Source organism: Plasmodium malariae, assembly GCF_900090045.1.
Source record: "Plasmodium malariae genome assembly, chromosome: 10".
Classification (NCBI taxonomy): domain Eukaryota; phylum Apicomplexa; class Aconoidasida; order Haemosporida; family Plasmodiidae; genus Plasmodium; species Plasmodium malariae.
This window is the reverse complement of record NC_041784.1, coordinates 1,979,579-1,997,155: the sequence shown is the minus strand read 5'-3', so window position 1 is coordinate 1,997,155 and position 17,577 is coordinate 1,979,579. Positions and strand designations below refer to the sequence as shown.

At 18.5% G+C, this 17,577-nt stretch overlaps 2 protein-coding genes across 2 annotated transcripts; one reads left to right on the top strand and one right to left on the bottom strand.

The window, feature by feature from the left end:
- Window positions 1–6,249: 6,249 nt before the first annotated feature.
- On the top strand, window positions 6,250–8,707 carry PmUG01_10051500 (STP1 protein; the record flags this gene model as incomplete). Its single annotated transcript, XM_029005718.1, has 4 exons — window positions 6,250–6,258; window positions 6,387–7,383; window positions 7,456–7,538; window positions 7,628–8,707. 4 exons carry the CDS (start codon window positions 6,250–6,252, stop codon window positions 8,705–8,707), a joined length of 2,169 nt encoding a protein of 722 aa, XP_028862279.1.
- A 1,766-nt stretch (window positions 8,708–10,473) lies between these two features.
- Window positions 10,474–11,346, bottom strand: PmUG01_10051400 (Plasmodium exported protein, unknown function; the record flags this gene model as incomplete). Its single annotated transcript, XM_029005717.1, has 2 exons — window positions 10,474–11,130; window positions 11,260–11,346. The coding sequence occupies 2 exons, from the start codon at window positions 11,344–11,346 to the stop codon at window positions 10,474–10,476; spliced, it is 744 nt and encodes a 247-aa protein (XP_028862278.1).
- Between the last annotated feature and the right edge of the window lie 6,231 nt (window positions 11,347–17,577).

Here is a 17,577-nt window from a genome sequence, read left to right as displayed (position 1 = left end):
TTTTAAAATTGTAATATATTCAACAAGAATACAATAATCAATACTATAATATTTTTTTAATTATAAAGAATACTCTATTTATTTCATTAATTTTTTATTTAATTATAAAAATATAATAATAAATGTATAACTAAAATGTTTTTTACAACTGATACAAAGAATGGAAAATTTTAAAATATATTATATAATGTTTATCAGGATGATATTTAAAGAAATTAATTTTAATAAAAATAATGTAATTTGTATTTATACATAAATATTCAAAATATATAATTTAATATAATACAGTAATTAAATAATTTTTATATAATCCTTTTCCAAAAAAAAGAATATATATATGCATGATTTTTTGATAATTCAAAATTTAAAATATATTTTAAATGTAAAATATATAGAATATATATTATGTACTATACTATATATTAAAGGATTCATTTATAATTTTAATAATTCTTTCTTATTAATAACGCTAATTTCGTGAATACTACATTTTGGAACAAATGTTTATTATTGTTATAATATATTTATTATCATAACAATATGATAGTAGTAATTATAAAGGAAAGGTTTTTCAGAATTTTTTTATTATATTAATTAGAAAAATTCAATTCCTTATGATATATTATCTATTTAATAAATCATATTAATAAGTTACATGGTAATATATAAAAAAAAATATATATTTCAAAGGTAATTAAAAAAAAGAAAAACTATACATTATTGTACAATAATTTTGAAAATAATAAATTTTAAATATTTTTAATGTATATAATTATTTGTAAACAAAATGCTTATAAATGAATAAAATTAATTTCTTTTTTCTGTTTTTAATTAAAAATATATATTTAGAAGAAATATAATAAAAAATAAGGAGGAAACATTAAAGATAAGAGATAAAATTTCCTTAAAAATATTTAATATAATTTCCTCAGTTCAAAGACATATCAAATGACATATATTTAAAAATAAGTATAATTTACATAATATAATATATACATAGTAAATATAGTTAAATATACTTTAATATAATATATTTTTTAATAATATTTTTCTGATAATTTTAAATAGAATATATTATTTTTTTATTTATTTTTTTGCAAATCATTAAGAAGAGGAACAAATTCTGAGGATATAAATTAAATAATGATCATGAATAAATAATATATTGTTAAAAATAACTTTACAAAAAATATGTTATTTCTTAATATTTTTATATTTTATGTATAGCAATGCATGGTAGGATAAATGTTAATATATTTTATTCAAAGAAATATTTTGTAATCATACGATATAAAACATTATGTAATTTTTAACTTTAAGGTATATTATTCTCCAAATTAAACAATTAAAAGAATTAAAAAACACAAAAAAAATAATAAAACAGCTAAATTTAAAAGATTATTCTTAAATTACCAAAAAAAAAAAAGTTCTAATTAGCACTGATATATTTTTTGTTTTAATATATATATATACAATTGCAATGACATCACATACTGATACTCTGATTTAGTTTCATTTGAGTTTTTTTCTAAGTTCGTATTCTCAAATTTTTAAGTATACTTTATATTTTTATATAAATTAAAAGCTAAAGCATTTTAATTAATCATAATAATATACATATAACTTATAAAATTATAATGTTGAACTCTCATTATAATTAAAACCTCCAATACATTTACATGTAAATACAATTTTTCAATTTTAATAAATTCCTTATTTCTTAATATTTAATTTTGAGCACTTTTTATAATATGTGAAAATATATATATAGATAATTTATATTTTTCTCAATTTGATAAGACTTATAAAAAAGTTTATTTTTCTAGTAAAATATTTTGTTTTTTCATTATTACGTGTATATAGTATTGTTTTATTTTTATATATATATGAATAACTTTTACTTGCTCTTAGCATCATATATTTTTTATATTTAATAAATAATATTATTAATACATAATAATAAAGCAAGTTAAAAAAAAAAAACGTTATTAAATTTCCATTTTCACAATATAATTCGCACATTTATGCAAGCTATATAATACTGCGTCTACAAAAAATAAATTTTTCATATACATATTAAATTTTTATCTAAAATAATATATTCTTTTTATGGATTGATATACAATTTATGGAGAAAACCTATATTTTGCTCTTCTACAAAGAAAAAATATTTGGTTTTTTTATACTTTTTTATAATATAACATATAAATTATTTGTTTTACTATTTCTAAAATGTGCTTATAATTCAATTAATACGTAATTCCTTCTCATTTATGCTAACAAATATAAATAATTACATAACATCAACATAAATACATATGTTAAGCAAAACGCAATAATTTATGTATACAATTAGAGAACTATAATAATATATGTGTTACTCGTAAATATCATATTATTAATCGAAATATATGCATTCTTTAAAATATGTTAACGAACTACATGAATATAGGTAACCTAAACGATATGCAGTTCAGACATTGTCCTCATTCGTTTGTTTACTATCACAAAAAGAAGCACCTTCGACAATTCTACAAAATAATTAACCTTTTAATTTATAACAACTGTATTAAAATTTATTACATTATTCTTCATATTTTCTTTTTGTATAGCATTATAATTTATTTTACTCAAAAAAAGAATTTTCTGTACAATAAATGTAATGTGTTACCACAATAAATTACAGTTTGAATAATGTTGTATATACAAATATACAATTTTCTTAATTCGAGTTTACTTGAGCTTTTTTCTGACATTCATTAAAAAAAAATATAAATATGTACCATAAAAAACATTTTTCAATACAGATAAATAGTACTGAAAATTATAAAACATATTCAGCTAACAGAAGATATTCTGCAACATATACTCTACTAAATTGTAATTTATAAATTTTCAATAATATATGTCTTTGTACGTACAAAATAGAATCTCGATAAATTTAAACGGAATGTATATTAAAAAAAATAAAACAAAAAGATTAGAATAATTTTTTTAAATAATTACTCCATAAATGTAGTAGTTTATAAATATGATTCTTATAGAACAATAAAAAATTCATATATAAAGATCTGTGTTAAAAGTCTAACAAGATAAAAAAAAAAAATAATATGTGAAATTCAAAAGCAAATATTTTATGCAAACTTATGATCAATTGAAACACAAAAATATAAAAAAAAATTAATATTAATTGGATAACCAATGTCCGAAATATTATTTAACATTAATATATTAAGATACAAGATATTTCTTATATGAAATCCATTCATTGTATGTATATAAATAGAATATAACAAAAAGTGCAAATAAATTATTCAACAAATGTAACAAAACAGCAGCTGTAATAGATATATACAGTTATAATTATGATTAAATAAAAATTTTTAATATTAACAATATTTCGAATATTAATACAGGACTAATACATATATAATAATTTTTATTCTAAGATAATTAACTGTAAATTTTATATATTACGGATCTCAAATTTTAATACATTCCAGAACAATAGAATATTATAAAGAATAATTTATATACAGAACGAACTTATTTAATTCTATAAGATGAAATAGTACAAGGTAAAACATAAAAATAAGATTACATATTTTACATTACAATAATCTGAATAAATATAATTTTTATATTTATTCATGAAAACATGCATGAGAATAAGTTCCTTTTATTTTGCAATGCAACTATATATTTATCCTTATATATGAAAGTACATTAGTAAAAGTAAAACATACTTATAGTCAATATATTTTGTTTTATTTTTCAGGTATATTATTATTTAAGAATGTTAACACTATAATACTATGTTAATAATTATGAACTCTAATTTGAATAACTTGAACTATAAATTTAAATACGTAAGATCCTTTTTATAATAATATATACCACGCTTTTTACATTGTGTTTTTGTGCATATTAAATAAAAAAAAAATTATAAATTGTTACTTAAACAACTACATTATACTAAATGCATTTACTTTTATATATTCTTCTGTTTTCGTTCTATAAGAATTTTCATGAATACAGTGTTTCAACTAGCTTATATTGTGTTAATATTATACATAAAAATATATCTATTTTTACATAAAATATTATTTTTTTAAATAAAAGCATATATAATATATTCATAATATTATGAAGGACACTTCATTAATTTATATTAATTTTTATTATTTTTGTAATGTCTTTAAATAAAAAAAATATATTACGTATAAATTCCAGTATTATAAAAAAATTCTGAGTATATATTAAAAGAAATAATAAAAAATATATTAATAATGAAAAAAATATAGTTTAACATATTTTTAAAATATAAAAAAAAAAAAAAAGAGATATTATTATTATAAACATTTTAAAATCTAAATTTACTCAATTTTTGTTGAAATGAAACCAAATATTTCAGAAAATCATTTTCTATTTTTTGCTGCCACGTATTAATCCACAATTATATGTTCATTATATAAATTATGCTTACATATATTTATTTAATATATTCAAACACACAAATATATATGAAATACATTTTGAAACATCATAAATTATATTTATGTATAACACATTGTTCGTTGTTATTAAGATATTTAAAAAAAAAAAAAAATGGAATAATATATAAAAGATTAAAATAAAGAGAACAGAACGCCGAACAAATATATTTTAAATAAACAAATTAAAGTATAAGAAAAAAAATTTAAATGTAATTCTTATATAAAAAGGACTTATTAAAAATAACCATAATAACGTAATTTTATATGTTAAATAATTAGTTTCAAAAATTTTATATTAGTATATTATTTTTTAATTTTCTGAATATTCTTTATTTCATATGTACTTGTTTAAGATGAAACATTAAAATAAGAAATAATATATGTACATTATAATATAATAACCAAAGTTGTTAGTAACAAGTTTAAATTGTTCTACAATTTTATTTATTTAATTACTCCTTAAAGGTATTATAAATTATTCATGACCTTTTTTATCATTCATACTAAATAAATATCTAATGATATTAAAATCATATTTCCTCATAGTTAAATGTATAAACAACGAAAAAAAAAATCATATATTTTTAATATACTTATTAGAATATATCGATCAATAATTACAGAAAGAAAAAGTAGTAATAATTTTCAATATGTGTTGTTTTATCTAATTTAATATGTTATTTCATTTGCGTTCAATTATTATGTTATTATTTTTTATTACAAGGTTATAATTTATACTATGTTTTTTTAAACCGTATTGTACATTTAATTTTGTTATAATTATATCTTAACAATTTTTCATATTTTTTACTAGTCAAACATATTTTCATTGATTAATACATATATATATACTTTTAATTAATAAAATTTTTGTATTAATGAAATGATTCATATCTAAAAATGTTAATATATGCGTAAAAAAAAAAATATATATATATATAATAAATTTTACTATATTAAACATATTAAATAAAATACCATAAACTACAAATAAGGAATTTTTGGATAGTATATATAAATAAAATTATGTCTCAAATACATTTTAATGATATGAGCTTTCCTCAACTATAGCAACAATTTTCTATTATTTATATGTTATTAATTCTTATTTCTTCCTACACTGTAGAAAAAACAAAGAACTATTAACAAAATAATTATAACACTACTATTGTATATTACAAAAATAAATAACAAATATAAGACCTAATTATAAAAAAATATATTATCGTTACTAAAAATAATTTAGTTTATAGATTATTTATATTCGGAAAAACATAAGAATAAAAAGAATTGTTTACATTATTCTAGGTAATAATGTTTATATATATGTATCTGTACTATAGAAAAATTGAAATACACTGATTAAAGTTATTTTTTTAAAGCTTTTATATTACTTATTGATATGTTTTATACGTAATTTTTTATTGTAATTTAGCTTTTTGTTTTTAACTAGAATATGCATTTTATATTAAAATATATATTTATGATTTAATAACATTTTATCGTTAGGATATATCTACAACAAAAATATATTTATTAAAGGTAAGAAAAGGTGCAAATTATATAAAATAAATATTAATTTGTTCAGTTATTTTACATTCTCATATATATTTTTATGTACTTGATAATTTTATAATTTCTTTTAATATATATTAATTATATATTACTCTATTTATAAATAAAAAAATCTAGAATATTGTTTATCTTTCAGATTGTAATTTATAAAACCCCAGAATAATAATGTAGTGTCATTATGAAAACGGTAAATTTTTCAGATTGTTAATATTTCTAGATTTATTCATATATTTTTATTTCTAAAAAAAAGAATGATTATATAAATAACATGGAAATTAATACATAAATAATTCATAATAATTTTTTTGAATCTAGAATTGGAGAGGATTCGGTTTTAGTGCAGGATATTACATTTTCGAGCCGAAATTTATAAAGATCAGAAAATATATACAGGATAAAATTCCTTCGTTAAAGAATGAGAAAAATAAACAAAAATTTAGAGTGGGATGCTTAGCAGTGGCTAAATATCTCATTGAAGAAAAATCTGCACCACCTTATATTAACCAAAATAATTGGGAGCAAGTAATTCAGAATTATTTTGAATATAGGTTTGACGAGCTAACTAAATATGGTGGATGTCCCATGATTTTAGAGCAGAATGATAGAGATCTTTTAGAATTAAGTTACGAAGTAAAAGATTTTAATGAAAAAAAAGTAAAAGATTTGAAAAGTTTGGAACGCTACAAAACAGAAAATAATACATATAATTGTAACAATAATCAAAGTTGCATAAAAAAATTAAGCGAATATAATGTTTGGATTAAAGAGATGGAACATCGTTTTGAAAATAAGAAAAGCCTCATTGAAAAAAATTTACAGAACCAACAAGGGAAATTCAAATTTTCAGTACCATTAAGTGACTTACTGATTCCTAAAACTTTTAAGGAACTTCCTGAATCCGTCAATTCTCATCGAATGGAACATGAAAAATCGTTACGGAAAGAAAAAGAAGAAAACATTCCACAAATGGAAAGTCAAAATTCACCTGAAGGTTCATCTAAGCCTCAAGATGAAGGTTCACAGAAAACGGAATCATTAACCCCCTTGCAAGTTCCACCCTTAGATACACTTCCAATTCAAATGCCTTCTGATCCTATAACTACTGAAATTCAAGTGAGAGAAAGTGAACATAAGCAAGTTCCCGATTTCAAAGGTTCTGAAATCCATATTTCAACAACACCTACTTTTACATTAGGTAACCCATATATTACAACCTTAGAAGTTCCTCAAGATCAAAAAACTACTCAGTTACATAACAAATTACCAATTATTAAGCCATATTCTCATCAACCTACAATTTCCATAATTCTATGTATCACTAATGTTACTTATTTTTCTAATTTTTAAACATCACATTATATATATATTTAAAAAACTACTACAGATACATCAGAAAATTCAGGGAACACATATATATCTATTTTAATAAGCTTTGTGGTTATCATTGTATTTTCTCTTTTTGTTAAAGTAAAATAAATTTTACACATTAGAAATGCCATAAATATTTGATAAATGTAATCACATATTTTTTTTATATTTGTTATTTTATATTGTAGTATGCTTTACTGTATCTGTTTAAAAAAACAAAAAAGATAAAAACAAGACAAGTGAAATTACTGAGAATACTACCTCCTTCATTTCTTAAGCAAACAAGTGAGCTTTTTACAAATGATCATTTAGAAGAGTCAATACATGATAACAAAGAAACAATAAAAAAAATAAAAATAAATGAACATAATATGAATAATTATATAAGCCCGTTAAAGCTAAAAAACAATAAATACAAAACTATCATAGAAGTACACATGGAAGTACTCAAAGAATACAGAAATTATAATTGGGAATACGAAAAAGACGAATTTTTAGAAATATGCTTAGAACTGTTCACAAAAGGGGAACATGGACCATACACAAATTTCACTAATAATGAACTAATAACTGAAAATACTAAAAGTATTAGTTACAAAGAAAAACAAAAAATATTATGGAAGAAATGGATAGAAAAACATAAAAAACTTTCTGAAAAATTGAAAAAAGTAGACTGGTTTAATAATTTAAAAAATGATTGGAAAAGAGAACTAGCAAACTTAAAAAAAAAGGAATTAAAAAAAAATCCTTCTGATAAAATTCAAAATATTCCATTTTTACATAGAGAAATGGATATATGGAGACAATGGATAGCAAAAAAGACTATGATTATTAAGCAATATATTGAACCGGATTTGTTTAAACATGTGTCCTATGAACTCTATAATATATCAGAAGAATATAAAAATGACGGATCTAAGGATGATTTCCCCTTAATAAATATAGGAGATATAGCTAACAAAGAATGTTATCAAGAATTATATAAACATATAAAAACAAAATTACTAACAAAATTGTGTATCCTTGTGTTTATGTCAGTATTAGAAGATTGTAAAAAAGAGGATAACCTTGAAAATAGGGAATCATATTTGGATAATTCTATAACTAAATTCAAGAAAAAAGAAAAATTAGAAAATAAAACAGAAGATATAGAAAACATAAGTGCGGTTAACCGAGATGTTTTGAAACATAAGGAAAATCGTAGTTATACAACAAACGATAGATTCACAAAAGAGATAGACAATTGGATAAAAGTAGATAAGACATAGGTAAATTCCATGGAAAAAGAGAATAATGCAGACAAATGTGATTGAATTATGCAAAAATGAATTTTATAAAATTGTTCTATGCATTCTGAATATATAAAGATGTTATTTTTGTGTATTCACGTTATCTATATGAAACATATTTCATAAATTTTATGATATACTAAAGGAACAATGAAAAGAATAATCTGAAGAAATAATCAAACATAAAATATGAAGATTGAAATGCAGATATATAAAATATATTATAATTATTTATACTTTATTTTATTACTTTATGAACATCAATAAGAATTTTATATTAATAATTGATTCAATAAATTTAATAAGATATATATACATATATAAAAGAAAAAAAATTAAATTAATATTTTCCATAATTATTAAATTTGTAGGTTTAAAAATATATATCAACGCAAACTCATATAATTCAGTTAACTACTAAAATAAGTGACATTTCGTTATCCATGCATATTTTTTTTGTAATGGCATATTTTTCATTCCAGTCCAATATTCTACTGATATTAAACTTCTTAATTAACTTAAGATATTCAAAACGTATCTCAAGCAATCATATAGTATTCATTTTTACATATATTAAAATAATATAAGGTTAACAACAAAATGATAAAAAAGGTTAAATTAATTATCTCAACATAAGATGTATAATTAAATATACAGAAAAAAATATATAACTAAGAATAAATAAAATAAACAACTTAATTAATAATTATTAATTCTTCTCAGCTTAAACAAATAGTAGCAATAGTTTTCCTTCAAAAACAATAAAATAAAATTTAAATAACATCTTATATTATATGATACAATGGAACCTAATATCGTATTGAATTTATAAAGCATAATAGCTAGTAAATATAATAATATTTATAATTCAGTAACAGCATCTAACAAAATAAAGCTATTATAATAAACAAAAAAGTTGCTTAGAATTTTTCTTCTACTATTTAATATATGATAAAGGTTGTGTAACTTTTTGTGTCTTACAAAACAATTTAATTATAGATCAAACAAAATATTTTATAATAATAAAAAGACAAACAAGCAAAATAAATAAAAATTAATTATCATATATATTAAATGAATTTATATATATGAACTAGCAAATTAAGTTTCGCTCTTTTCCTTTTTCAGAAATTTATCGTATCCCTTATAAAACAAATTTAACGTTTATGTAAAAAAATCTATTGTTGTAAGATTGATTCACTCCATAATTCATTTAATCTTTATATACAAAAATAAAAAGAATACACGTGATATATACACATATATATGAAAATAAAATTATATCCATTTACTTCGTTTCTTCAAACGTAAAACAAGACATGATTATTCCTAAAAAAAACAAATCATGCATTTTTTTAATTACGCCATAAAATTGTAACTTAAGACTAAGATAGGATAAAAAATCGCAGAGTCTATTTTGTTCAGTTCTAAATATAAATTGGTACATATATCAATAAAATTATATAAATTGTTCATTTATATATTTATTTCAAGTTACATATATTTTGAAGGAAAATCATGTTATATAAAGAATTATATATATATATTACAATATTGTGTTATACTAAGAATTTATTTTAAAATTAAATATGAATAACATTAAAACATTCAAATGAACAAAAAAATTAAAAGTGTACACTTATAGAGTTTTGATTTAAAAAACACTGTCACCTGCACGACAACCTATGAAATCTATGAAAATATACATTTTTTATATATACACATCAAATAGGAAATTTTACATTTTAATTATTATAAATGACTACTTTACCTAAAGAAGGATATGCTGTACTGTGCATTTCTCTTTTTACATCTATTAATTTTTCATATTTTACAGTTTTTCTGTATAAACGAAAAAAGGTGGCAAAAAATATAAAACATATTACTCCTAATAGTGTACCTATTCCACTAATAAATCTTATATCTGATACATTACTAATATAAAATATGAATAAAATAGCTGCTACAACTATTATAGGTATAAGAAAGAATATAAATAAAGCAAAAACCTTATTTATTTTTCTTTGTATACATTTTCTTAAAAACATAAAATCAGAATTTGCACTTTCCTTAACTGCCTTTATATAATTTATTTTATTGAATATAAATTTATCAAAATATGTTTTCCCTCCATTAAATGAAGGAGGTTTGCCTTCCTCAACTTTCCCATAGACTCCCCTATTATTTAATAAACTTTTACATAGATGTTTACTTTTTCCTGTGGTCCCCTTATTACTAGATATATCTTTTTTTATATACGTACCAGTATTTTGCATATCTTCTTCCATCCATAGAATATTTGAACTCTTTTCTTTTTTATGTTTTGATAGTAATCGATAAGTTATAGTATCTAATTTTCTATAAACTTGGGAGTTCTTATATGAATAATTATAAAAGGTACTCTAGAAAAATAAAATAAATATTCATAATATAAAAAAATAAATAATTTCATGCTAATAAGAAATATTAGTAAAAATAAAATAAAACAAAAAAATAAATAAAAAACACAACTTTAATTAATAATATCATACTATATCACTATTAAAATGACATATCCATGTTAAAACGTTAAATGTTACAATTTTAACAAAAAAGAATAGCTTAATTTGTTGTTTCATAATGTAGATTTTTAAGAATGTTATATATACTGTCAAGAACAAATTAATAATAATATAATATCCTTTCAATGAAAAAAGGACTCTCTATATTTTTTTTATTTTTATTAATAATAAATTAATAATACTCATACAATAAATATAACTTTACAAAGCAGAAAAAGTAATAGTACTCTAACAGTTTGTTATTAAATTTTTACCTTAATATTATTTATAAAAAAAAACATTAATTAAAATATCTTTATATTAATTAATTTATATATATTAAACAAAATATAATATAGTAATTACATATATTACATTAATTGAACAATTATTTTATTAATTCTTTTCAAAATAAAATAAAAAAAAATATATAATTTTTTTATATTTAAAAATATTCACACTAAATAAAATACGCAATATGCATTATATAAATAATACATTGTTCTCCATAGTAAGAAAATAACTGATAATTTTTGTGATGTTTTCTTATAAATAATTATTTTTACTTAAACATTAGATTTAGGAAGAAATGATTATTATTGTTAAAAAATATTAATTAACATAACAATATAATAATAGCTGTAATAAATGAAAAAGGTAAGATTTTTACAAATTTTGTGTTATATTAATTATTAAATTTGTATTTTTTATGATGTATTATGAATTTAAGAAATCATAATTATACGATATTTCCTAGTGTACTAAAATTACATATTTTAAATATAAATAAAAAAACAAGGTTCTTATATTTGTTTCATAATTTATGAAAATTATAATTTCAAATTAAATTTTATTTATATTAATATTTATTAGCAAAATGTTATAAAATTTGTACTCATAATATATAGTTTATTTTTTAATAAAATATATACTTTTAGAAAAAATGTTAATAAAATTAAAAATAAACATGTATTCTAAGTAAAATCACTGTAAAAATATTGCATACAATTTTATCAAATTATAGATATTTCGAATAAAATATATACACAGTACGGATATTATATACATGGCATTATATATACAAAATAAATAAAAAATAATAATATGAAAATTTAGTATAATATATGATTCAGCAATTTTGATACTAATAATTTCTGAAAATGGATTATTATTTGTTTATTCATTTACGAATATATTATATTCGTAATATTTTTTATAGATTCCACTTAACATAAAATAATATTTTGATAAAAATATGTTTAAAAGAAGAATGGTCCTCTAATAACGGATTTATGTTCCTATATATTTAAACAAGTAAAAACTTACAAATTAAAAAGTTATTCTGTAATTAATAAACCAGTCTAATCATATGGCAAGAAACTATATTTTTTTCTCTCAAAATATTGCTCTTCTAAAAAAAATTTAAGAAATAAAAATATATATATATATATATAATTAACACTACTGCTTTTATACTGATTTAAATTAATTACATTTTCAGCCTGATATTCATGAAATAAAGAATTTAGTTTCTTTTATGTTTTTATATATTTTGTCTATGTCACTTTTTTGCTCAATTAATATTTCCGTATATAATGTAAGATAACCCATTTAAAATTTTATAACAGTCCATATATATAAATTATTTAATAATTTATTAAAGGCAAATGTATTATATTATAAAATCATAATAAATATTTACTTATAAATACAACTTTTTCTTTTTTCAATTATTCATTGTTTGTAAGCATCCTTTTGAGAATTTTATTATAAAATAAATATACACTATTACAAATTATTTATGATTTTTCTAAATTAAGAAATAATATGAAAATAGTTTAATTTCCTAAAAAAATGTTTAATTTACTTCTTATTAAGTATATATACTATAAGACAAATGTTTATATATATATATATATATATATATATATATAACTCAATAAGTACTGCATACGTTTCACTTTATATCTTATTTAAGCTCAATAAATAATATTATTAATATTAAAAAAAATTAATAAAATAAGTTAAATATAAATTAATATTATAATTCAATGCGCATAATATTATATTTATATCTACATTATCTATATGTTAAATATCTATAAAAAAAAAAAAATATATTGATACAAATGTTAAGTTTTTATGGATTTCAGTGCTATGTTCTTATACTTTCAATATAATATACATAGATAAACCCAAGTATTCAACATTATTTAGAAAAAAAATGATTGAAATTTTCTCATTTTTTTAATTTATCATATAGATTATATGTTATAGTATTTCTAAAATGTTCCCATAATTCAGTATTTAATATCTTCACTTCCATGTAGAAATATGTTATGGATTATATGAAAGTCATATAAATAGATGTGGTATACAAATTTACAGAACATTAAAAATGAATATAGTACTAATGAAACTCATATAACTAAGTGCAAGAATGTATCCTTATTAGAATATTTTAATGAACTATACGAATTTACGGAACCTCGATTTAAATGAATTTCTAATAAAGATACCCTATTTTTTCATTATCATCAGAAGAGTCGCCGTATAATATTGCTTAATATTAATTTATTCCTTTATTTCCAATAATTATGTTAACTTTTTTTTTTTGCATTTTTCTTTTTCTTTTGTTTAACATCAAAAATTATTACATTTATAAAATTAAAAGAACTTCTACAAACCTTGTAAATTACTACGACATAAGATTACGTTATTAATAGTGTTGTATTTAGATATTTGTTATTTTTTAAATACAGTTTACTTCATCTTGCCTATCTTGTTATATTAATTAAGAAAAAGAGTAAATATATGAATATACCTAGATAAAAAAAATATACAATTACCGAAAAATGGTTCTGAAAATGATAACATATATTCTTTGGGTAGCAGATATTGCAAAACATATCATAGTATATATATATATATATATATATATATATAATTTAAATATTTTATATAGTACATATATCTGCTCTAATAAAAAAGAGTTATGATCATTTTAAGTGAATTGAATTTTAAAAAATGCAAAAAAAAACAACTTATAATAAAAATTTTCACATAAAAGACGCAAGAGAAGAAGTTTAAAAAACTAAAAAAAAACTGTAAGAAATTAAAAAATAATTGTTTTACGGAGATTAATATATTATCAAGAGAGATAGTGAAAAAATAGAAATATATTCATATAAAATACATAAGCAAATATTAATATTATTACTTAACTTTAACATATTTGAGGTATATAATATATATTTTCAGAAACTTATGAATACAGAATATATACTAGAACAATTCAATAAATATATATACAGAACACTTTCACTATGTATATTGACAAATAAATTTTTTATCGTATTTCTAAAATCTGGTAAAAATATGTTATATTTTAATAGAAAATTTATGCTCAAATAATAAATTTTATACAGCTATAATTATATTGACAGATACACTTAAAATATTGCAATCATATTTTTAAAATTAAGTGCTAGAAGTGTAAGCGTTTTTATTATTTATACTATACGTAGAGCGACATTAACAAAACTAATGGAATTAATAATATTATTTAAAATGCAACAGAAATATGTATTTTATACCAAGATAAACTAGATAAATATAATTTAATACTTTATTTGTATAAATACATTTAAATATATAAATTTATTTTACAGAATGTTGGTACTCTTTATCTGTATGTATAACTCAAAGGTCATATGTAAAACAAAAACTTAATAATTGTCCAAATAAGTTATTTTACTTTATTTTGAACATTATATTATTCTTTAAGACTGTATTCAGAATTATAATACACTGATAACTGTAAACTTAGTATGAAATAAAATGAACTATAAATTTTAGAGCGCTTCTTTTTTAATATCATAAACTATAGTTTTTATATTGTGTACATACATATATTAGATAAAAAAAAAAACAAAATTATAATTTGTCATATAAGTTTTTTTTTCCTATATAGAAATCCTTTTGCGTATATTTCTGGTTTCGTGCTATATTATGCTTTATATATATATCATTACTAGTTTATTATATCATGTTAATATTATTCATATTCAAAATATCATCTATTTTAATATTAAATATTATATTTAAAATAAATAAATAATATATTTATAATACTATAAAAAAGGCTTCAATAATTCATAAAAATTGACATTAAATTTTTATCACTTTTAAATATATATAATATATAAATTGCAGCATCAAACAGTAATTTTCATTACATATATATAAAAAATAACGAAGTATACATTAAGGGAAATAAAATTTTTTTTTACAAATATTTATACAATAGTAACATATAAAAAAAAATAGTAAATGAATTAATAATATTTTAAAAAAAAAACTCAACATTAACCCATTTTTGTTTTTTTGTTTTTTTTTATCATAAAAATTAATTAATATATGGGACTTTACACTAATTAACCAATCAATATACTAACAAATTAAACAGTAAATGTCATATTTTTATGGAAAAAAAATATATGATAAATATTAACAAAAAATAAAAAAAAATTTAAAGATATTCCTTATATATTACAAAAAAAAAATATATAATATCTATATCCTTACATAAATATATGTATGCCAGATGTATTTCTTCATATTTAACAAATATCATTCAATTAACTATTTTGAAAATATAAATTTATATTATCTTATAATAAACTTTTAGAAAAGATAAATTTATTCAATATACATATATAATATCAATGCCTTATTCTTTATTTTTTTTACAAAAAATTTTAATGTATTATATTATTATCTTAAATGTACATTATTTTGAAATCACACAAAATTAACATTTATTATTTTGAAATATTAACGAAGAAAAAATTGAGGTATTACTTATTTGTAACTTTATTATTTTTTTAAATTAATATATTACTATTCAAATGAAGAAGTATAAATAAAATATCAAAGAATGATCATAAATTTCACAGCACTATAATTTTTTTTTTTTTATAATTATTTTGTAACCCTAAAAATAATGAAAACATTATTTTACGTATTTTAAAACTTTAACTTACACATTTTCAATTATATAATAATATTACTCAATTGTATTTGTATTGAAATGTATATATAAAAGTGTACAGCCTCTGTTTTTTTAAGAATGTTCTTTACCAAATAAATTAATATATTATTCTTATATATATCTTTTTTAAATTCTAATATATATAGGTCTATAAATATTTTACTTCTAAAATGTTTTAGTTTAATTTCTAAATTATTAATTTCATTATATAATTTAAAATTAAATGCAGTCAAATAAATAGGAACGATCAAAAAATATTAAATAAGCATCAATTTGGGGGTTAAAATAGAATATATATATATAGTTGAGCAATGATATTAAAGCATTATAACTTTTTTTTTAATATTCATAATTAATTTTTTTATTTTAAAAATACTTTTCTTTTTTTTTTTTTTTGCTAATACAGTTTTGAAACAAAATATTTTAAAAGTATATGTAACAAAAAATTATATTTAAACCGTAACAATAATAATTTGTTCATAAACAATATTTTTAAAACTAAGAGTTTTTCAAATATTTTAAATAAACTTTTTAAATAATGTCCTACGGAATACTATTTCTGTTAATGTATTCTTCATATAATGCCACATTTATGTATATGTTATATATATTTCTTAATTTTCCTTATTAATATATATACTCTTGATAAGGTATAAACATAAAGAACATAATATATTACAAGTTTTAGCGTTGTTTAATCTCGTAAATTAAAGAATAAAACAAAGGTTTGTGTGCGTTTTTTTATTATTAACCCCTTTTATATTTTTTCACAATATACATTTTTATATTATATTTATTTTTAAAATATTAAAAATAAATTTAGAATTACTATAGTTGTATGCAACGCTTTAAAATATTTTAATATTATTTATCGCTCTTTTTTTTTTTTTTTTTTATTATTGTTATATTAATATTTTATATAAATTAATTTATGTATGGTTTTTTTATAAAAATAAGCCAAAAGAAAAACAAAATTAAATCATGCATTGATAACTCATAATATTTTTATATACTATAAAAAAATATATATATACGTTTATATTATTCTAAAATTTTAATAAATGTATATTTAGCTATGTTTTATGTTACTTTATAACATTTATTAAGAATTAATTAGTAAATAATAAAAATTAATTTTTATTAAAATGCTATTCCTTACAAAAGGATGTTACGAATAATTAGTTATCTGTAAATGCTGCAATTGTCGTATTAAAAAGGGTATATATACTCTCATATTAGTTTATTATTTTTGTAAT